General features: G+C 35.4%; 3 protein-coding genes across 3 annotated transcripts; all 3 read right to left on the bottom strand.

Moving 5' to 3' along the window:
* Positions 1–1,708: 1,708 nt before the first annotated feature.
* Positions 1,709–7,867, bottom strand: LOC145571829 (alanine aminotransferase 2-like). The gene is made up of 15 exons (XM_081630865.1): positions 7,405–7,867; positions 6,779–6,829; positions 6,308–6,358; positions 5,839–5,904; positions 5,700–5,761; positions 5,312–5,390; positions 4,840–4,944; positions 4,634–4,744; positions 4,293–4,430; positions 4,091–4,165; positions 3,840–3,960; positions 3,591–3,745; positions 3,137–3,211; positions 2,859–3,062; positions 1,709–2,550 (listed from the first exon to the last, which is right to left on the bottom strand). The coding sequence occupies exons 1-15, from the start codon at positions 7,591–7,593 to the stop codon at positions 2,434–2,436; spliced, it is 1,599 nt and encodes a 532-aa protein (XP_081486991.1). The 5' UTR covers positions 7,594–7,867; the 3' UTR covers positions 1,709–2,433.
* A 1,209-nt stretch (positions 7,868–9,076) lies between these two features.
* Positions 9,077–14,960, bottom strand: LOC145570755 (alanine aminotransferase 2-like). Its single transcript, XM_081629899.1, has 15 exons — positions 14,835–14,960; positions 14,632–14,682; positions 13,733–13,783; positions 13,303–13,368; positions 13,145–13,206; positions 12,747–12,825; positions 12,430–12,534; positions 12,216–12,326; positions 11,894–12,031; positions 11,673–11,747; positions 11,374–11,494; positions 11,111–11,268; positions 9,671–9,745; positions 9,390–9,593; positions 9,077–9,193 (listed from the first exon to the last, which is right to left on the bottom strand). The coding sequence occupies exons 1-15, from the start codon at positions 14,958–14,960 to the stop codon at positions 9,077–9,079; spliced, it is 1,539 nt and encodes a 512-aa protein (XP_081486025.1).
* An 813-nt stretch (positions 14,961–15,773) lies between these two features.
* LOC145570754 (pectinesterase 3-like) lies at positions 15,774–20,006 on the bottom strand. Its single transcript, XM_081629898.1, has 3 exons — positions 19,696–20,006; positions 17,903–18,678; positions 15,774–16,557 (listed from the first exon to the last, which is right to left on the bottom strand). Exons 1-3 carry the CDS (start codon positions 20,004–20,006, stop codon positions 15,878–15,880), a joined length of 1,767 nt encoding a protein of 588 aa, XP_081486024.1. The 3' UTR covers positions 15,774–15,877.
* Between the last annotated feature and the right edge of the window lie 4,685 nt (positions 20,007–24,691).

The raw sequence follows: 24,691 nt of genomic DNA, 5'->3' as shown, positions 1-24,691 counted from the left end.
CCCCTTTTGCTTCCTTTGTTTTTTACTCAGTAACTTCATTCAATTTGACTTTTACATTATTCATATATGATTATTTTACTTTTTTTTTTTTTTTTTTTTTCTTTTGTAATACATATACGATGACAAACAAAATCAATAAATCATAAATTCATAACAAATATTGCTATTTTAATCATCTCAAAAATATACAAGCATTACTTAGTAAATGAGGATGCTAAAAGTAAAGTTTCATTGACAGACGTAAAAAAATAACGAGGAAAATAATAAGGTAAATTGCACGGGTAAGAAAGAAAGAAAAGGATTTCATAGGTCAGGTGGTGTAAGATTTGTGTTGCATATGCAAGAAACATAAGCAGGGAACCCAAAACAAAACAAAATAATAAGTCCAAAACACACTGACATTGATTTGATTTCTACTTGTACATTGTAAAGACCTAGAGATAGTAAACTGTACATAATATACATAAAAGCTAATTAAGGAAAATCATCATGTTTATATAATTACTTGCTTTCTTAATAATTTCTCTATTTAGGTTGGCTTGTTTAGACTTTTCACCAAGAAATCATAACATTGGAGAAGTGGAGAGCTACTAGATTGCTAAAATCCTCCTATTCTTGTTGTCTTCTATGTAGATGGTAGAGTAGACCTCATGTGCATAATTATAATTCAACTATTATGCCTAACTATAACTTTCGATAACTTGTCTAATGTTAGCTGCCTAACTATAACGCATTAATTTTTTTTCTTGTATCTAATTATCAAATAATACTCCGTATGTTTTTTTTTTAGTAGATTCTACCAAAAGGATAATATGCATAGGTTAACCTGATCCAAGTTGAGGGAGGAGAAGAGAGGGTAACAAATCTCAAACCCAAAGAACACCCTAATGGTTTAATCCGATCACAATCTCAAAGTTAAGAGATATAAACCTTTATATGGATTAGTAATTAGTTGGCCGAGTCTTTTGAATTTATATAGCTACTAGGTTAGATCTCGTGCCATGCACGGTAATTTCAATATTTATCATTAGTTTAATACAATTGTTTTACTATAAAAATAATATCAAATTGCAAAATAGGATGAAAGTTCTGTAATTACAATTTTTTTTGAATCTTTAAAGAAAACAGAGGAAGAAATGCATGCACGACTAATAAAAATAACCATGGATTACATTACAAAGTTATAGATAATATTACATTATTGTATTATATGACTTTGTTCCCGTCATATATAAATCTTTGTTGAATGTGTAAGAATGAATATACTTGCCAAATAGAAAAGAAATATTATTGTAAAGTAAGTATTAAATTAAATACTTCTCTAAGAAGCTTTGGGAAAAAAAAAAAAAAAAAAAAAAACTTTTGGAGGGAAAATTTTTAACCAGGTTATGACAAGTGTCAATTCTGATTTCGCCTTTAGTATAGGTATATTGATGTTCATGTAGGTACATGCAAATCCATACCATTTTTGAGAAAAGTTTTCTTACCAATTTGACATAGGGCCCATTTATAGATAACACCCGAGCCTTGTGTTGTGTCATATCACGCACATTTGGCTTAGAGCTCAAACAAGAAAATGTATGAGAGCCAATTATTGCCTTAAAAATTACTATCTCCATACCTGAGAGGCTGAGATAGAGGCCACATTTTACTTTGTGGTCAAATTACATTAATTTTAACTAGTATTAATACTGTAATACAATAAATCTGTGATACAATATACTTCATAGGTTTGTATAAGAAAAGAAACATTACCTCCAATATACGGAGTAATTGTTTAGAATTAAGTCGTAATTACGAAGGAATGAAGCAATGAGAGTTTCCTACCCGAGATTTAAAATTTGAAGCAATTGCGAACTGTTTCTGAAGAACTGATCAATGTAAAGTTTAATCTTGCAAACCTATTTGAATTCCAGCAGGCTGCAAGCCGATTCAGTCCTCAATAGCACTGTTTTTAGAGAGTAATGAAGGTATTCACAGTGATATACATCAAACCTCAAAGTCGAGAGTTCAAGCCTTAATACCCAAATCAGGATTAAGAGCAGAAGTTCCCTTCACCGACCTTGTCATCCTGCTGAGCACATCAGCATTGTTATACAAAAAGAACGAAAGAAAGAAGTACAGGGCAGCAAGATAACACTAATTATTCAAGGGAACTTTTGCTGATAATGCTCATAAATACCTTTTCCTTTACCCAACAAAGTTTATTCAAGCATGATGCTCTTTTTATCCTGATAACTAACCATGATGCTAAATGTTGCTAAGGAAACCTAGAAAAATAGCTTTGACTGCACAAATGCAGGATTTTTGTGTGAGAGTAAAATCAAACTGACTATAGTTCCCAAAACAATGGTGTACATGAAACTACATCCATGTGAGTTCACCGAACTTTTGGGTCAGGAATGACTGACAGAACAAGTTTGTTAGAGGTTCTCAATCACGGTACTCATCCATGAACTTCTTGTGGAACACAGTTAAACGCTCAACAATGGCTGGAATTTTATCCTCCTGGGGAAGAATTGTGCACCTAATATGCCAAGTGCCCGGAACCTTCAAAACATAGCACAATACAAGGTCAACGTCTCATCCGTAACAAATAAACCAGAAATAAAATAAAAAGGGGAGAGAATTAAGCCATCTTTCAAAGAATTATCTCCAAGTTAAACTTTTTTTTACCACCAAGTCATTCCAATTTTCAGAAAACAACTACAATGGTTTATAACTTTTTTTTTTTAAAGTTACCCTATTGTAATTGTAAGGACTTGTCTAACCTTGGCCAGAGTACATGATATTGTTTGGTAATTCAAAGTTTCCAACAGTAGTAGAACAAAACCTTAAATGCTTGCTCATTAACTAACCTGTCCAAATCCAGATCCTGGAACAACAACAATGCCAGTCTCTTCTAGCAGGTGACGAGCATAGTATGCATCAGCGGCAGTGTGCTCTGCTTCAGCTGCCTTTATTGCTTTCTCGGGAAGCTGAAGGCGAGGGAATAGGTACATGGCTCCCTCCGCTTTGTTGCACGTCACGCCTTCTAAGCTGTTGAATGCATCCTCAAGTGTCTGTTGAAAAAATAAAATGTGAGTTTGTGAAAAATACAATGATCAGTATTTCTAAAAGTAAGAATCTGAATTACCTTTGCACGCCTGGCCAAAGATGAAAGGATTCCCTCTTTCTCGGCAGAATAGGCTACATAAGATTCATCTCCAACCTAGATCACAAGGAATGCATATATATTAGTTTATGAAAGAAAAGATGTACATCCTTGTAAAAGTTACAGATTGGCATGAAAAGCGTTTTCTAGAAACAAAGAAGAATGCACTAAAAGATACAAGAATTAACATCAGTTTCAAAGCTAAGCATAATGTTAGCATTACAGCCCTTCAAATGTCACCAAAATAGTAGTAATTAATATATACTAGTACTGTAGCTTGCATATACTCCCCCCCCCCCCCCCCCCAATCCCTCTCTCTCTCCACCCACCCACACCAAGCGAAAGGAAAATAAACACAAGGAATGAGTATTGTTAATTACCAAACGAAACCAAAAAACAAGAATAGATACATCAAAACGGAAAGAAAATAAATTACCTTAGGTGGGCTCATGACAAGGCTGGCGAGGATCTGGCCGGTAATATTTGAGCACAAATTGACTGAAGCAACTTTATAGATTTGTTCTCTTACATCTGCACTGAAACCTGTAACTTCCATGTAACCTCCTCTTTTCCCACATTCTCCATAATAACCTAGAGCCACAATAAAAAGAGAGACAAACTAGTTTAATACAAACAGCACAATCAATCGTATCAATATTACACAATAGGCACAAGAGCAAGGCACCTTTGGAAACTGACTGAAAGGAAACCAAGGAAATATCCTTCTCCTCATGTCCCATAGAACGCGCAATCTTCTTAAAAGAGTGAAATTCTTTGTCAGGAGCATACACATTTTCCTGGTAAACCTGTTTAAGACATCATAGCACAAGCAATGGCTAATTGGTTAGTAAATTAAACTCAAATGAGGTCATCTAGCATCTATCTATAGACTAAATAGCCTAAATAATGACAGATATCTATAATTAGCTATATCACCTCATCTGCCAGAAGCACAAGACCTTCTTTCTTGCAAAATTCAACAATTTGCTTCTGGTTATCCTCAGCAAGAACCTGAAGGCAATTTTCAATATGTCACAACTCACAAAGCACCAGCAATTAAGTAGTCCTCCTAAGTTTACTCACTAGAGGAAGATAAACATGTCAATGTCAAATCTTTTAAATAAAAAATTCAATTCACCTGTCCAGTTGGGTTGCCAGGGTTTATCACAACCAAGGCTCGAACTGTTACACCTTTTGACCTGGCAGTTTCTAATTGACTCTTAAGGTTCGAAATCTCCAAACCCCATCCAGTTGCTTCATCAAGATAGTATGGAACCTATAAATGCCGCATAAGATTACTTCCCGTGAAACAAATTCAAACAATATGACAGCTGTAAAGTTGTGAGACTGGCATATAATTGATTTTGATTGTTATCATAAAAGATAGCAAAATGTAGTTAGTTATCTGAAGTTTCTGAACAGAGAAACCATTCAAAATGACTTTAGTTGCTGGATATTTCTAGCATTAGGTAAACATACCAAAGTTCCACCATGGAGAGCTATTGAAGCAGAGTACAAAGGATATTGCGGAATGGGACAAAGAATTCCATCTTGCTCTGACCTCAGTAACAATTGCATCATCATATGCACCTAGAGGGTTTAAAAAAACATGAATTCACCATTATATTTAACAACATTAAGAGACAAGTCTGAGCATAGTCTATGACTCAGTAAAGGCAACTTACCCCAGGGCTTGCTCCATCAGTCAAGAAAATGTCATTTGAATTGGCTGGGAAACCATCACGTGCTTCAATTCCAGCAGCAATTGTTTCACGCAATCCCTTAATACCCTGTTGCATGATCAAGCCAGACAAAAATTCATTACAGAAGGTATGCATTATTCATCTATGGACTTCAAACTGTTTCCCCTAAGGGCAATGAGGCACAAGAAATTCCTTGTATTGAGTAAAAATTGACAATTTGTGCAAATGGGATGAGCGAAAGGAAATTCAAGTAATTTAGTAAGAAAAAAAGCATGACATGGATGCGCTTGGGGGGGGGGGGGGGTGTGGTACGAATCAAGAAACTACAAGCATTCAATTGGTCCATTTGATTGGGGAGAGTAATATTCTACAATATAGCACATTTCCCTCCATCCGTTATTCAATCCTTGCTTCTCTCTGGTTTACTTTTCTTTAACTAAGAACCAATAATCACCTGACTGTGACTGTATGCACCAGTTGCTCTTCCAGGGATTTGATCCAGAATCTGCCAAGCTCTCTCTATTGAGTCAGCACTGCATTAAATGAAAGGAACAAAGAAAATATAAAAAATAAAGCCCCAAATTAAATTGCAATGCTCTTGTATAATTGTATTGATCAATCAACAGCTCAACAAGTCTAAAGCGAGGCAGCAAAATTGAGCTTTTGGTCTGTTAATATCAGCAACTAACCATTATAGAAAAAGCAAAGTTGGCTTAGGTGTAATTTTTATTTAAAAAAAAAAGAAAAGGAAAAAAAAGCATCAAGAGACATATTCCATATTATATGCCTGGAGTCCTTGACAGTTCTAAACTAGGGAAAAAAATGGACTACGAAGAAAATACCTGAAGAGTCCTTGTGTTTCACTTTTATCCAAAATGGTTGGATGATCACACAATGCAAGGACCTAATCCAAATCAAAATAAACATTAAGTATGATACTTGATACAACAGTTAGTGACACTCCCAATCTTAAAAACTAACCTCTCGGAAAAATGTGATAGGTTGCTGCCCAAGAGATTGAGGATTTCCTATATTGCAGAAAAGTATCTGCACAAACAAAAAGATGTTGAGGACTTGAGGCTATAATCTTGAGACTAGATATATACATTATTGTGAGCTTCTATTTGACAGAAATGCGGTATTCAAACTTTTTAATTTTTTTTATCATAGAAGGTGGATTAGATAGATGAGTCAGCACAATGACATGCTTCTTAGTCATAAAAATAGTCTGCATTTCATTAAACTGCTGATCTATACGACTATAATACAGGTGGCATTGAAAAGATCGGAGGTGAAAATGATTTGCAAAAGCACAACATAGCTTGATAAACCCTAGGGGCAATTTTGTGAATCTTATATAGTTATATGCATCAGACATTTGCTGATATTAATGTTCTGTACGTATCGTCAAATCTTTATTTTTGAAAGGAGGAGAGGGTAACAAATATACCTCATCAAAAGGGAGAGTCCCAGGTTCCTTCTTCAATTGTTCATTCAATTTCTGCAAGAAGAAATATAACAGCGCCATCAGAAAAGAAATTGTATTGCAGAAGACACACCAACCCATGAAGCAATACTCTTATTCATTTCAGTTGATGATAATCCCCCTTTTTTCAGAACAAGAGTTGTTCAAAGTTATTGAACATACATTAAGAGAATTATAGGAATCTAACATTACTAAGAAACCCCCATGTTTAGAATTCAATTAGAATATCATACACGGAAGTAAATGATCATATTTTACATTGTAACTGTAAAATGACAATACTTTTGAAACAAGAATCAGTTTTGTGTATATTGATACTTCACTAATGTAACCAGAGGGTCTGAGAGCTATACAAGGCATTTGAAGCTGAATACAAGCAAAAACAGTAAAAAATCATCTTTAAAATGACAATAATCAATTCATTTCTTTTCTTACCTCGGCCTGTGTAACAATCGCTCCACGAACAGCATATTCACATTTCAAGACCTAGCAGGATCAATACATCATCATAAGTTAAAAACCCTATCAATTACAATAAAGCTTTGACCAGTAATATACAGTATAGAGCAATAGATTAAAAGCAACCAAAAAAGGATATTCTCCTAATGAAACAGTATACACATTTCAAGCTCATTTGTCTCAATCACCCAAACAGAACAAGGCAAGGATGTTTACAATGGATTTGGAGGTGTATCATACTCTAATAAGTCTCATACTCTCATTGAACACAAAATCATCTTTTTCTTATACTTCCATCATACAAGCAGCAGAATAATATACAAGTACTAAGCATATAACATTGGTCCCACTATTAAAACTAATCATAGTGTGAGATCATTTTCCACCAATTACATTAAACCCCAGATGAAAAAAAACACAAAACCCAGAACACCCATCAATATAATGAAGCTAAAACAATGACAAAACATAAACCCAGATTCAAAAACAAAGAATCCCAACACCCATTAATGCAAATGAATCAAATAAAAAAACCCAGATGCCAAATCAATCAAATTAATCAATTAAATCATCAAATAAAGAAGAGGGATTAAAATTCAAACCTTAGGATTAATGGTTTGAAGAGTAACTCCAGAAGAAGAATCCATTGAAGAAGGATCAACAATTGTTGAAGAACTTGATGAAGAAGAAAAGAAATAAGACTGAGATGCGAGAAAACTGAGATTATTAGAAGAACTTAAAAAGTTTCTCTTGATGAGATGTTTTGTTCTCTCTGCTACGAATCTCCGCATTACCGCTAAATTGCCAGAAAACCGACCAAAATATTTAAATTAATTTACAAATAAATTTTGAAAGAAAAGAAATTTGGAAACTGTGGGTTTAATTTTGCTTAGAAAAATCAGACACGAAATCTCAGAAATTTCTGGGATTGGACAAGGTGTAGCTTTCTGAGCCGCCCACAGGAAATTTCGACGCTAAAATAGAAGAATTTTGGTTGAATGTGTTTGTGTGTATTTCACTTTCATGCCGTTTCATGTGAAGAATAATTTGGTAAAGGGAAATCGAATGTGTGAAAATTGAATTTATTGAATTTATGCTATTATAATGTCAATAATCATCACTTATGTCATACAAGATTTTTTATGTAAGTCACTTTTAGCCTTTTAGGTACCTTTTCTTTTTGTCCAAGATATTGTATATTTGTATTATTGAGATTTTATGCTAATTTTAAATGGAAACAAAAATAAGTACATACATTTCAAAATAATAAATGAAAGCATATTTAAACTGTGGACGACATAATCATGTTCTATATATTTTTAATAAAAAATTTATAAAAACATAATGCACATCATGCTCTCGAGTGTATAATCTAAACATTGGTAAAAAATCATCAAGTATTCAGTTAAAATATTCCCAATACTGATTTCCTTTTGATTTTCTCCCTCTCCCACTTACGAGTGGTCATTCTAAGTTAAAAAAAAAGTTAACGGTACAACAATCCAATTGATAACAAGTGTGAAATTGAGTGATTTAGGTTAGTGCAATTGAATGATTTAGGCAAGTACTTTATATGTAAGCTCAATATAATAATTCACGTCGCGATTGGCTCAATTAAAAATTTTATTTATATAACACCTGAATTCAAGTTCGACTCGAAATGTAAGTTTGAGTTCAACTCGAATATTTGGAGTTCAATTCAAGTTCATGCTTGACTCACATAAGAATTTGAGCCAAACTCATAATCAAGCCTAACTATATAAGAAGTGGACTTTCTAGACTGTAGCAAGCAATGCTCATATAGATAATAAATTTCTAAGTCGTTATCAAGTAATCATACGATATGACACATCTAATAAGCATATACTCCATACTCAATAACCAAGAACTTTAGAAGATGAATTAAAAGCTTATATACATTATCCAATGTCTGTATATCATTAGTCTCGATTAATTTCATTATGTAGAATTGTAGACACAAGTATTATTTAATTTTAATACTAATTTTTTGGGCCGAACCGTTCATGAGCTTACAAGTCAAATATGCTAGATTTGAATTCAAATCATTCAACATTTGAACTAGCTATGTTTTGAGATCGAACTCGACTTCACAATTCAATCCTGAATTGTTAGCTAATGGCTCATGCCCATCACTAGAATACTAGATACATGCATACATCAATTACACATGCATGTCACAGCTAGTTCTGAAATTTATAGACTAGTAATGATCATTCATAGTATCTTCCAACATAAGAGGTTTGTTTGATTTGTTCAATCACGGAACTCATCCATGAACTTCTTGTGGAATTCCGATATACGCTTTACAATGGCCGGGATCTTAGTCTCCTGGAGCAGAATTGTGCACCTGATGTGCCAAGTGCCTGGAACCTTTGAAACACAGCACAATACATACAAGGTCAGCCATAACCCAAAAAAATGGAGAAAAGAAAAAGGGGGGGGGGGGGGGGGGGTGAACAAGACCACCTTTTTAAGAACCATCTCCAAGTTATGATTTTATGGCCTGTTAGATAAAAGGTTTCCAGATGAAAAGAACAAAACTCGTAAACCTCGCCTTAAAACTAACCTGCCCAAACCCAGTTCCTGGAATGACGACAATCCCAGTCTCTTTCAGTAGGCTAAGAGCATATAATGCATCAGGGGCAATGTGCTCTGATTCAGCTGCTTTTATCGCCTTCTGGGGAAGATGAAGGCGAGGGAATAAGTACATGGCTCCCTCTACTTTGTTGCATGTCACACCTTCTAAGCTATTGAATGCATCCTCTAAAGTCTATCAATTCACGAAATATAGTTACCAAAAATACAATGATAATTTTAATGTATCTGAAATCAAGAATTTGAATTTACCTGTGCACGCCTAGACAAGGATGAAAGGATTCCCTCTTTCTCAGCAGAATACACTTCATAAGATTCATCTCCAACCTAGACCACAGTACATATTAAAAAAAATTAGATTTTGAAGAAAATAAGATGTCCCTTCCATAGCTCAAAACAAATTGGCATCATCAAGCATGGCTAGCAGCCTAGCATGCACAAGCTAGAAGTTATTGACTTCAACTACTAAATAAAGTTACAAAATACGTCTATTACTATCATACATCGTTGGAAATTGGCATCACAGAACCCTTTGAATGCCACCATAAGCTGGTATCTGAGCTACATTATTAGATCATTCCCACCATAAGCTGGTATCTGAGCTACATTATTAGATCATTCCCAGGCCTTCTCAAAATAAAAGGAAAAAAAGACGAAGAATGAGTGTCCTCAATAATCAATCACCAAGGGGATGCCATGCAGGTTTCAAAAGGGGCAGTATTATATGCTGATAATACCAGCCCCTTATGTGTTTGCCAACTAGAAAAGATTAAGCACCATTTCAACTCATTTTCCTTGTACTACAAAGTGTTCCACTGGTTGATTTCTTGGTTACATAAGCCATGCTTATTTTAGAATTTGGCCAGATGTAATGAATAACTAACTCTCGAACTAGATTGAGAGTAGTGTAAGGAAAATGCTATTCAAACTGCTGCGACTGTGTATGTTATGGTCCAATTTGTGTGTTGACACATGACCGTGTTTGGAAATTGTGCAACCCTAATGCAACGTGTAGCAAGCTTAAGCTATGTTGTAGTACAAAGAATAGAACTCAAGTTTCAGGAGCTTGGGAGCGCTTAGCTGGACAAGCTGGGCAGAAAGATGAGAATGAGCATTTTGAGAGCATCAATAATGTAGGGTAAAGGGGAAATAAACAAAAGGTCAATATCAAAATTAATTATGGGCTGAGGAAAGAATCTTTGATTCTCATTTTTCAACCATTGCTCCCAATAGAGGATTAGAGGGATATATTGGAAATAGAATATATCCCCAGTGAACGCTAAAACAGTAGTAACATCATGGTGTAATCTAAAGCCTAGAAAATCTAAAGAAAAGTACAAGAAAGCATGAAAATAAAGAAAGCAAACGCAAAAGGGAGATGGATTCTAACACTATGACTTGCTCAAAATAATATTCGACAGTTGATTAAGGGTCATTTAAACAAGTTTGTAATAGAGTTGCAGCTAATTTTCCAAAGAAAATAAGTGTAAATAGTAGCAATAGGCTTGATGAGTCAAAGTAGGCATTGGGGAGGCCTTCGTAGAAGGTAAGCCTTACCCTAGGGATGGTTGCATGATGTATGCAGATTTTCCATATTAATAAGTATATGTCTTTCTTAATGATTATATAAAAATAATATGTATCACTTAGGGGAACGAAAGAACAAGACTAAATATTGATGGAAAGAATTACCTTTGGTGGGCTCATGACAAGGCTGGTGAGAATCTGACCAGTTATATTCGAGTTACATGAATTGATAGAAGCAACTTTATAGATTTGTTCAGCTATGTCGGCACTAAATCCTGTAACTTCCATGTATCCACCTCTTTTCTCACATTCTCCATAATATCCTAGAGCCACAATAGAAAGAAAGGCCAAAGCTTATTTAATATAATAAGCTTTATTAATCTTTGGTTTTATTTAAATGTAACACAGCAGGCACAGGAGCAAGGTACCTTCAGAAACTGCCTGAAATGAAACCAAGGAGATATCCTTCTCCTGATAGCCCATAGAACGTGCAATTTTCTTAAACGATCGAAACTTCTTGTGGGGAACATACACATTTTCCTGGTAAACCTGTTTTGGACATAGCACCAAAAGTGATTAGTAATTTAACTCAAATAATGAGATTCATCTAATCTATTAGAGCACAAAAATCATGCAGAACTTGTGAAAAGGTTAAGAAATATTTCTCTTATTTTCATTACATAAATCTTTATATATACAAAATTTTAATGGATAAATTTGAGCTAACCTCGTCTGCCAGAAGCACAATGCCTTCTTTCTTGCATAATTCAACAATTTGCTGCTGATTTTCCTCAGAAAGAACCTAAAGGAAAACAGCCAATTTCAGACAATGTCACTAAACTCAAACAAGTAAGGAGACAGCCAAAATTCATATTCCAATAGAAGAACACATAATACTATATCCTCAATCCTTCACAAAAGAGTTAAAAATCAACAGATTCAACTCACCTGTCCAGTTGGGTTGCCAGGGTTTATCACAACCAAGGCTCGAACTGTTACACCCTTTGACCTGGCTGCTTCTAGTTGACTCTTTATCTCTGATTTCTCCAAACCCCATCCAGTTGCTTCATCAAGGCAGTAAGGAACCTGTCAATGGCAAAGAAGACTTCTTCCCATCAAATAAATTCAGACATTACATCAGCGTTAAAGTTGCCTTTTGGGGGAATATAACTGCTTTCAGATTAGTATCATAAACACCCACATACAAACAGGGAAAAAATGGAAATGTCATAGAGTTGCTAAAAAATTTCAACATAAAATGCAAACATACCAGAGTTCCACCATGGAGAGCTATCGACGCAGAGTACAAAGGATAATGCGGAATAGGGCAAAGGATTCCATCTAGCTTGGACCTCAGAAGTAATTGCATCATAATATGCACCTATACATATTTACATAAAGACAACATAAATCCACCATTCTGATCTTAAATAAAATGGACTTGCAGGAAGATTTTAGTCTATGACTCAATAAAAGCACCTAACCCCAGGGCTTGCTCCATCAGTCAAGAAGATTTCATTGGCATTAGATGGGAAACCATCACGTTCTTCAATTCCATAAGCAATTGTTTCACGCAGTCCCTTGATACCCTATCAAATCACCAAGCCAAACAAAAACTCGTTACAGAATAGTAAACATATATCAATTCATAAGAGCACTATAAAAGAACAAAAGCAATCACCTGGTCCATTTGATGGAAGAGGGTATTATATTCATCCGTCTATTACATCAAACAAGGGAAACAACTACAGTCTTCTCCCTCAAATATTCTTTCCTTTCTACTTTAACAACATATCATTACCTGAGTGTGACTATATCCACCAGTTGTTCTTCCAGGTATTTGATCCAGGATCTGCCTAGCTCTCTCAATTGAATCAGAACTGCATATAATAAAAGAAACAAAGGTGTAAATACTACAGCGACTACAGGCGTACAGCCCCTTACTAGTTTGAATTAGCCTTGATTTTATCAATCAAATTAATACAAAAACGTATAAAGAGAGGGAAAAAAAAAGTGCTCCTTGTTTATTAAAATCAGCAACCAACTATACAAAATACTCCGTAGAGACATAATAACAAATTCCTGGCTTATGTTAAAAAAAAGTCACACATGTTTTGGTTTTTTATATAACTTGATATAAGCTAAGGAATGAAAATATAAAAGCATATGGACAACCAAATCAAGTCAGAAAGAGAATACCTGAAGAGTTTCTGTGCTTCACTTCTATCCAAAAAGCTTGGAAGACCACACAGTGCAAGAACCTGATACACATGGAGAAAAAAATAGATCTACGAAGTATAAGGTATGATAGATTTATAGTATAACTGATAGTGACACTCCTTACTTTGGTGACTAACCTCTCGGAAAAATGTGATTGGCTGCTGCCCGAGAGATTGAGGATTTCCCATATTACAGACAACTATCTGCACAGGCAATGAGAAGCTCATGCTGCACGCTTGAGACAAGACACGAAGTACTGCAATCCGCTAATTAGTCTAAAATTACAAAAGAAAAGTGGTATTCAAGTTTTGACCATAAAGGTGAGATAGTCTCATGATAATTGTTGATATTATTGCAATGCAAGATACATCTAGAAGACTATAACACATGTGGCATTGAAGAGATTAGAGGTAAACAATCAATTGCATATGCACTATAACATAGCTAAATGAACTCCCTTAACAAAACGACAGCAACTCAGTTACTCTCTGCATTAGCAAATTAACAACAGTAGCTTATGTGAAATTCCTTTAGAGGGATCGGAGAAGCAAGGAGACTAGATTATACCTCGTCGAAGGGGAGAGAGCCAGGATTCTGCTTCAATTGTTCTTGCAACCTCTGCGGGAAGCAATACAATAGCACAATCAGAGAAGCAACAACTTTGTAACAGACTCATCTACCAAAAAAGAAATGATCTAACTCATTTCAATTAATCATACTCCCTCCATTTCAGAATAAGTGTAGCTCTAAAATATTGAGCATAGATTAAGGAAGTGGGTTAAAGCCATCTTACATGTCCTCTTTGTTTAGATTTAATTTAATACTACGTATCATACAAAATAATACTGTATATAAAACTTTTTTTTTTTTCTGAATCAAATCCCAATTAATGCAACCTACATTATATTTTCTCTGTTTCACTATATATGACTTGGTTGATTTAGGCATGTTTATCAATGCATTACTCTAACCCATACGAAAAAATAATACAAGGTTGATACATTGAGATAAACTTTATAAGATCCCATATGGTTATACTGTTTTCCTGATAAATCAACAAAGATGGTCAAAGTAAATTACGTGGATAGCGTAAAAAGTCAAATGGACCATCTTGTAAAAGATGGAGGAAAGAGCTTTTACTCCTTACATACAACCACTCTAATTTATAGTTGTGTCCACATTATACATCAAAATCAAGTACAAAATGCTAAATATTCTCGAGTATACCAAGGCTATTTTTATGTTCATTTGGAATCATCGGACTCATCACCTAGCTTTAGGTCTACTCGAGACTCGAGAGCATAATGGACATCTAATAACAAGACATTGAAAGCTACGTATAAGCAATTAAGAATAACAGTAGTACAGACTTACAGTACTGAACTATCTTGTCAAAACTAACAGTAATCAAGTTTTTTTTTAAAAAAAACAAATAATAATAATAATAATAATAAAAATCAGCTTACCATAGCATGGGTAACAATGGCTCCACGAACAGCAAATTCACATTTCAAGACCTAGAGGTAAAATTATCATAAATTAGTAGCATATCATATTAAAATGCACTAAATAAAACGCGTATATAAACAAAAACCCATCAATCAATTACAAATTCAGACAAAGATTAAGAAAATAATGAAACTCAAAGTGGGGAGATAAAAGATGAAACCTTTGGATTAATGGTTTGAAGAGTAACTTGAGGAAATAACCCAGAAGAAGATTCCAATGAAGAAGAAGAAAAACTTCTTGTGATGAAATGCAAATACTTAGAATTTTTAGGAAAGAATCTCCTCATTATGGTCGCAAATTAATGTTGCAGAAATGTGACCCTTGACTGTTTTGTTAAAAGTAGAGCAAGCAATCAAGCGGGTGTTGGGAGTATCTGTTTTTTGGAGCAAAATCAATGGGGCCACAAACGTACTTACCCCAAGTACCAGGTGCTGAGTGAGCTTTGCGATGATTGTTGAAGTTTTTTTGACAGATGATTGTTGAAGTTGAAGTTGATGTTTTAGTGCCGTCAAAATAAAGTTGATACCACTCGTGATTTAAAATTTGAGACATAAGTTGGTATGTTATGAAAAAGTTGGTAAATTATATACGGATTCTCAGTAATAGAGTTACGATAAAAAAAAATGTTGAAAAGTTTAAAGAGGATTAAAAAGAAAAAAAAAATGAATCATATTCATTGTAATACAATCTTTATGATTCACTATATGAAATGCAAGAATCAATTAATATAATTAGTGATTACAATAATATTTGATATGATTGTAATCAAGATACAACACCAAGAGACATTATTGGCTCTTAAACAATAGTAGTTGCAAGTTGTATTATTGACTTTTCATTTTAACTCAAGTACTCATGTCAAGTTATCGATATTCCAACACATTATTTTGGACTATAATCATGAAAAAATGTCATAATTTTGTCAATTCTGACACTTGAACACAAACCTGTGTAAATGCTAGCCCGATTTCATATAACATAGGTTGCAGCTTGCAAGTTTGTACTTGGCTGTTATTTGAGTTAGGAGGGAATATTTCTAGGAGTTGGTGAGCTCAACTTTTATGAGTTTTTTTAAAAATTGTTATTAATGTTATCCAACTACAAATTTAGGCATATACTCTTTTTTACATTAAGATTAATTATAAATTTAAAGAAAGATAATTATAAGTCTCTCGTGGTACCAAGAACTGTCTTGTTTACTGTTTACAATGTTGTCTCGAAGGCCACATCATTGCTTGTTAACCAAGAACTCCCATCAATGAAGTTGCCCACTGTAAACTTCGAGGCCTCATCTGCTGTAATATCGGGCTTAAACCCGGCCCATTCAACTCTCTTGCTAAGATCAGCTTCAGGCCCAGTGTTTTGGTACTCAGCATAATAAATCGTCGAAGGAGGATCAACTCCATTGACCCATCCTATCCAGCCCAATGGGCTTAAAACAGGCCCAATAACAGATTGCATGACCAATGTAGTGGAGTATTGTTGCCAAGGCCGGCCCAAGTAAGTTGGGGCTGTCACCTGGCCCAAACCCGAGATGGTGCATTTTTGGATCGAGATCCCGGTGTTTTGGTTAACGTCCTTCTTACCTTGGGCCGTTATGGTGTTAAATTGTTTGGCCATTGGTTGTCTAGGCTGGATCTTACAATTTTGAAACACTACAGCTGCGTTACCAAATATAAAATCGATGGTTCCTGTGATGGTGCATTCTCGATAGAATTGGCGACAAGAGTGTGTATAGAGGGTGTCTTGAAATCCATCAAACAAGCAACGGTAGAAGATAGATTGGTCCGACTGAGACCGTAAGGCCACTGCTTGGTGCTTCTCAGCTCCCGCCGTATTTTTGAAGGCCATATCCTTGGCAATAAATCCTTTTCCGGCAATAGCTATACATTAACATTATCAAAGAAAGTATTAGTCTTTAGCTAATGAGTATATTATACTAAAATCAAGTAATCATTGTATGAGTTAGGGGCCTAGCCGCTTGTTTGGTACATGGCGAAAAATATGACATGTTAAATATAAAATAAAAGGTATAAATGAGAATGCATTTAATTGATAATTAGTTAGCGTCCAATCAATTTAATAATTTTAAATTCGCCTTCAAAATATACCCCGTTGCCGAGGCTAGTGTAAATTGACGGGCACATGTTTAGGCCACGGCCATAAATAAAGAAGACATTCATTTCAGATTGCTGTTGCATAATAATGTCCAAAAAATTGACAAAATGTTGCTGACCCAAACCACATGGCATTCACTAATGCTAATATACTATGATTCTATGAATCATTTTTTAATCGCCTTCAATTGCAGCCAACTTAACGTAACACTATTTGCTTTTCAACTTTCTTCTAACTCATTAAACATCCATATAAATGATCCAAAATATGGTCAATTACAGTAAGCTGATTGAATGAAGTAGATTAAATTAAGATCCTTAAACTAACTAATTAACTATAATTAGTTTCCTAGCAAAACATAATACTCCCTCCGTTTCATAATGTTAGTCCCATATACTATTTTGGGTGTTTCAAAAAGATCTACCCATATTGAATATATTTCATTTATAACTTGATTTTTTTGGAATTAATTGGTTGTGGACTGATGGCATGACTTTTTTTTTTTTTGTTGAAGAAAACGGGAGTCAATTTATTAATTCTTGATGACATGACTCTAAGTAATGAAATATTTACCTTAAATTATACAATTATGACTTGTGTTTTCCTAATAAAAAATCAAAAAATTTAAATAAGGTAAACTAATTATGAATTATGTTGTACTTTAATGTTAGATTCTAAATATATTTATTTTCTTATTTTATGTGATTGATTTTATATGGGACTAACATTATGAAACGAAGGGAGTAACATATACTAGCATACGTAGTGTTATTAACATCTACAAAGTACTTCACGTATGTCTATCTAAAGTTTACATGGAGTACTATCCGGCCTTGTGAGCAAGAAATTGTACAAGACTCTGAAAATCTAGAAAATATATTGCTCAAGTAATAATTATAGACCTCAAGCATGTTTTTGTCATGACTAACTAAATTTCTTGATATCGAATTAAATTAACATTTAACATAACACACATGAAATTCAATACCAAAATCTGAAAATTGATAACCAAAACGGTGATAATATATCATGTGTATATGTATTATGTAAATACAATCAATATTCAATATTAAGAAGTTCAACTCAAAATTAGAGTTAGATGTTACATACCAAATGTAGCAGTAGAGAAAGTTGGAGTGCCATCAATAAAATTCAAATGACCAGAAACAACACTCTTATCCATTCCATCACCATACATCATTACATTCCAAACATGTTTACTCAACACTACATTCTCCTCATACACTCCTTCCTTCAAATATATCACATACCTCTTCACACTCTTCAACGGCACCGCCTTTATTGCCTCCATTATCGTCTTATACTGCCCACTCCCGTCCTTAGCCACCACCGCGTCCGCTCCCCCCTTCTCCTCACCTTCCCTTAATAACAACCGCCTCTCGACAGACCCCACCCACTCAGGAAACATCTGGTTATTCCCATCATTCCAGAGAAGTTTCCTTAAATGGAAAGGAACGTTGCTATTAGAATTATCCTTAAACTTACCTAAAATAGATCCAACTTTACTCACAATAGCCAAACTATTACTCACTAGTTCAGTAGCGTTCTTCATCTTAAACCGTAAATCCTCAACCAACGACGTCGTTCCATTGATCTCCGACACGCCTTCCACACAACTATCAAGGTCAGTCAAAACAGCACTAAGCCACGTCCTAAGATCATTCCCTTTCTTACTCGACAATGTCAACTCCGATGATTCTCGGAGTTGATCCTCAGCATCATCAAACAACTCACCACAATCCTTTAATGCCTTAGCCAAGACGGAGTCGTTCGGGTGCTTGGGAAGGATCAAACGAAGCTCCGAAACCGAGTGTTTAGCCACTTGAAGAGAAAGATTGAAGAGTGTGTAAACACAAATTTTAAATCTGTAAAATATAGACTCAAATCAAATGCAACAAAGTGTTAATTTTATTAATTTGATAATTTTGGGTACAATCTCTAATTTTATCCTCTGATTCGATCTCCACTTTGACTTTAACGCAATTCACAAATTGACTTGATTCTTGAACGAGGGCCGACGAGGCTTGATCTCAATCGAAGATTTGATGCAGAACTTTGACTTATGTTGATGTAGACCTTTGACTTGTTGTTGATGTAGACTTTTGACTTGTATTCTTGATTGAGGGCCGACAAGGCTTGATCTCGATCAATGACTATTTGATGTAGAGGTTGAACTGGTGTTCTTGATGATTTGATCTCGATCAATGACTATTTGATGTAGAGGTTGAACTGGTGTTCTTGATGATTTGAATTCCTTCTTTCCTTCGTGTTGAGGGCCGTCGAGGCTTGATCTCTTCCACGGGTGATCTTCTAGAGTAGAACGCACGACGAATGCTTGTTGTTCTTCTAGGTTTTGAGAGACTTTCTCCGGAGAGGTTTAGAGTATTTGATGAGAGATTTCTTTGGAAAGGTTTTGAATATTTGAGAGGCTTTCTCTGTATTTTGATCTCCTTGTTTTCTCTAAGTTTCTCTCTCTGTTTGATTTCCTCTCTAAGTTTTTCTCTCTTTTTCTCTCTAAGTTTTTTCTCTAGGTTTTTCTTCCTAGGTTTTTCTCTCAGTTTTTCTCCCCCTCTTCTAAATGAAGTAGAGAGCTCTATTTATAGAGTGAGATATCCCTAGGGTTAGGGTTAGATATGCTTTGGGCTTTTGAGGTAATATGACTCATTTATAATAGTTTAACCCATTTTAATAGGTTTTCACTATTAAATAAACAAATTAATTAAAAATAATTAAAATGGGCTAATTTAATTTATTTCACCCAAAATAATTAAGTTTAATTAATAGTCAAATAAAAAGGAGTCAATACTTTGACTTTTGACCCTATAATATCCGATGTGGCACTTTTATAAATTTTTCGTGCCTACAGAGTGTACTAGGACTACCTACTAAAAGTAGTAGAGTTGGAGACAAGAGGAGATAAAGAGGTGAAGCAAGTGTCAGGGTACTGAGTCACTGAGCATACTGCTTTTAGTGACTGAGATGGAGAAGGAGGTGCAGGTGCCTTATCGCCGTCGTCGTCCGTGCCTTGGCTGGATATTATGACTCCTGCAACCGCGGCAGTGATGATGACCGCGAGGAGGATGATGATGGAGATGAAAATGATTATGCTTCGTTTTTTTAATTTTTTTTGGAATATTGCTTCTTCTGTTTCATCTACCTTACCATATCCTTTAAAGGATTTTCTTCTATCCATTTTTATTTTTTTTAGATGTTTGGATTTTTAATGAATTAGATAGTGATAGATATTATATTTAGGATAATATTTATCGCAGATTTGATAGATATTATATTTAGGATAATATTTGTCGCAGATTAGAATATATTAAATGTATATTTTGTATGTTTATCGTAACTAGGTTTCCTAATGTAATTAGGCCTAGCATTGTAAACTCTATATATTATGATCAATGGTACACACTCCAGATTGAGGAGTTTTCCCGAAATCTAACATGGTATCAGAGCTTAGGTTTTAGATCTCAAAATTTTTTGCAATTTTTGCTTGACTCCAATTTTTGCAATTCTTGTCAATTAGGAAAACATGTTAGACTTCCTTTTTATAATTTGAATAGTAAAACTTATTGTGCTTTTGACATTGTTCATGCCGATTTGTGGACATCTCCTATTCGTAGTAGTAATGGTCACAAATATTATTTGGTTCTTTTGGATGATTTTACTCATTATGTTTGGGCAATTCCTTTAGCATCTAAATCTCAAGCCTACCAAAGTTTTCTTTCGTTTCGACAATATGTGATAACTCAATTTGAAAGACCCATAAAATCCTTTCAAAGTGATCATGGTCGTGAATTCGACAATGACCCCTTTAAAAAGTTTTGTCTAGATAATGGTATGGTTTTTAGATTCTCATGCCCTCACACTTCTTCCCAAAATGGTAAAGCCGAACGTATGATTCGGACTATAAACAATGTCAAGCGCACTTTACTATTCCATGCCTCCTTACCACCTAATTATTGGGCACATGCTTTAGAGACCGCTACATATTTATTAAATATTTTGCCAACCAAGTCCTTAAAGAACTTGACCCCGGCACAAGCACTCTTTCGCACTAACCCATCTTATGATCACCTTCGGGTCTTTGGATGTCTTTGTTTCCCTAACTTGTCCGCTACTACTCCTCACAAGCTAGCTCCAAAATCTACCCCTTGTGTTTTCTTAGGGTACCCTTCCAACCATCGTGGATATAAGTGTCTTGATATTTCCAATAATAAAATTATTATTTCTCGACATGTGGTGTTTGATGAGTCTACCTTCCCATACAAAAATTTAGCTAATTTCAAACTCAAAGATTATGAGTTTCTAGGGTATGATGACCAATCTCCATTACTTTCTCATCCTTAACTCCGAAATCAGCTAACAAACCCAGGCCCAGCTCCATAAATTCACTCGGCCCATCCTTTTACCTCCCCTGGCCCAACCCGTCACTCCACTCCCCAACTTGCTGGGCCAGCGCACGCTGGTTCCACAGCGGCCCACCCCGTGAGCCCTTCTCACCAAACTTTCGGCCAGCCCAGTCCACAACAGACCTGCGACACTTCCTCACCAGCCGCGGGTAGCCCACAATCACCTCTGCCCACATCACCTCTTAGCCCAGCAGCCCAATTGCGGTATTCACCACCACCTTTACGTGGTATTACCCCCTTGCAGCCCACTCGACCACCACCCCCATCTCCACGAGTCACCCGTAGTCAACGGAGCATATTTAAGCCAAACCCAAAGTATTGTAACCTTACCGTTCAAAACTCGGGTCCACCTCACCATAAATCTCCACTTCCGAAATCATATAAACAAGCTTTAAATGACCAAAATTGGAATGCGGCGATGAATGATGAGTATAATGCTTTAATTAAAACAGGGACATGGGAATTGGTGCCTAGGCCTACGGGGGTGAATATTGTTAATTGTATGTGGCTTTTTAAGCATAAATACAAGTCTAATGGTGACCTTGAAAGGCACAAAGCTCGTCTTGTATGTAATGGCAGGTCACAGGAAATTGGTGTGGATTGTGATGAGACTTTCAGTCCGGTAGTTAAACCGGCCACTATTCGCACTGTTCTCAGTTTAGCTTTGGCTAAAAAGTGGTCGATACATCAACTAGATGTCAAAAATGCCTTTTTACATGGTGATTTGCAGGAAACTTTTTATATGCATCAACCTCCGGGTTTTGTTGATCGGAGGGCTCCTACTCATGTTTGTCGGCTCCGCAGGGCTCTCTATGGTTTGAAACAAGCTCCCAGAGCCTGGTACCAACGCTTTGCAAATTTTCTCGTCAAATTGGGTTTTGTCATTTCCAAGAGTGACAACTCTCTTTTTACTTTCCGGCAGGGTGATGATATGGCATATTTGCTCTTATATGTTGATGATATTATTTTAGCTACCTCATCTGACAGGTTGCGTACAGGAGTTATCTCTCAGTTGCAAACTGAGTTCCCTATGACTGACTTGGGTCCTTTGAGTTATTTTTTGGGGATTACGGTGACCCGCAAACCCTCTTATATGCTGCTTTCACAGGAAAAGTATGCACAGGAAATTTTAGAGTGTGCAGGTATGGCCTCTTGTAAGCCTGCAGCTACTCCAGTTGACACTAAGTCCAAACTTAGTGCAGATGCAGGACCACCTTTTCGGGATCCTACTTTGTATCGCAGTTTAGCAGGTGCTCTTCAGTATCTCACATTTACCAGGCCAGATATTTCTTATGCGGTATAACAGGTGTGTCTATTTATGCATGATCCCCGGGAACCTCATTATGAAGCTTTGAAACGCATTCTGCGTTATGTTCAGGGTACCATTGATCACGGCTTACATTTATATCCTACTGCTTCACATCGATTGATTACTTACACTGACGCTAACTGGGGAGGTTGTCCCGATACCCGGCGTTCTACCTCGGGCTATTGTTGTTTCCTTGGGGACAACCTCGTGTCTTGGTCATCTAAGCGTCAACACACATTGTCTAAGTCGAGTGCAGAAGCAGAATATCGAGGCGTCGCAAATGATGTCTCAGAGGCATGTTGGCTTTGTAATTTATTACTTGAGTTACATTATCCTCTACGGCAGGCTACTATAGTTTATTGTGATAATGTCAGTGCTATCTACCTTTCTGGCAACCTGGTACAACACCAACGCACCAAACATGTGGAGATGGATATTCATTTTGTTCGAAAAAAGGTTGCTTTGGGGGAAGTACGGGTTCTCCATGTTCCTACTAGATATCAGTTTGCAGACATCTTCACTAAGGCCTACCACGAGATTTATTTCTGGAGTTTAGATCCAGTCTTAGCGTACGACCTCCTCCCGCTACGACTGCGGGGGTGTGATAGATATTATATTTAGGATAATATTTGTCGCAGATTAGGATATATTAAATGTATATTTTGTATGTTTATCGTAACTAGGTTTCCTAATGTAATTAGGCCTAGCATTGTAAACTCTATATATTATGATCAATGGTACACACTCCAGATTGAGGAGTTTTCCCGAAATCTAACAGATAGATTACTAATATACCACTAACAAGGCAAGAATAACGTAGACAGAAAAAAAGAAGGGGAGATTTCTGATTTTGCTGTTTTTGGCGGGTAGATACAAATATAACAGCTAGAAGATAGGGCCATTAAACAGACATACAGTTGCAAATTGGAAAATTGGATGGGTAGTGAAGTGCATTAACGCGGAAACAAATTTGGGGTTGTCCATATACTAGTGTTTGTGGCTTACAATTAGACGTGTTATATGTACGCGTACAATTGTACAAGTAATTTAATAATCTCAAAGCTATAGACCTATATATAGTTGTACTTACGAACTTAATTATGTGTTAGACATCAACGAACATGTCATTCTTAGTGTTAATGTACGTGTTATATATGTATACGAACAGTTGTACAAGTAATTTAATATCTCAAAGCTATAGGCGGCCTAGCTATAGTTGTACTTATCATAAGCAATTCATGCATTATCAACTCATGTGTTAGATATCAACGAACATGTCATTCTTAGTGTTAATGTGTTAATGTCTTATATATGTATATGAGATATTGTACAAGTAATTTAATGATCTCAAAGCTATATACTTGTAATTAAAATATCAACTAAGGATTTCACGCTATTACTAACTGTTAGATTTTATGAAATTCTTCAATCAAAGTGATTTCCATTGAACAAGTAGTATATAGGGTTACATTGAGAGTAATTATCATACTAGGTAACTAACAATATATGTAAAGATATTATAAATTAATTCTCATACAAAATACGAAGTATATCCTAAACTTAGGAGGAGAATATTCTATCGATATTCTCTATCACTAACTCAAGTTAGATGTCAGCGATCACATGAGGATCCACTTATATCCTTTGCCCCTCTCGATCTCATTTAAAGATGGGCAACGGGCCGTGTCGTGCTGCCGCGGGCCGCGGTGCCGTGCCTAAATTTGGCATACCCCTGCCCACGGCACGGCCCGACTCACGTGACTGGCGAGCCGGGCTAGGCCGCGGGCCAAACCGTGCCATTTTTTTTAATAATAAATGTAAATAAAAAACAATATATATGTATTTTTTAGTACAACTTAATTTATGTTTATGTTAATGTTAATATATTTTGTTTTGAACAACTTTATTTTAATTAAGGTTATATAAATTATTTATCTAATTATATTTAAGTTTATATAAATAATTTTATTAATTTAGCAAAAAACAACAATGCATATAATAAAAAAAACAAAAATTTACGAGTGCGATAAGCCGAAAACACAAAAAATTGAAGAATAACTTATTTTATTATATGCCGGTAGCCGGTACGATAAATCGATAATACAAATAATTAATGATAATTAAAAATCGTACAATAATTGGTAAATAACT

Source organism: Chenopodium album, chromosome 12 (assembly GCF_948465745.1).
Source record: "Chenopodium album chromosome 12, dcCheAlbu1.1, whole genome shotgun sequence".
NCBI classification, from domain to species: Eukaryota; Viridiplantae; Streptophyta; class Magnoliopsida; order Caryophyllales; family Amaranthaceae; genus Chenopodium; species Chenopodium album.
This window is presented reverse-complemented; position numbering and strand designations above follow the sequence as displayed.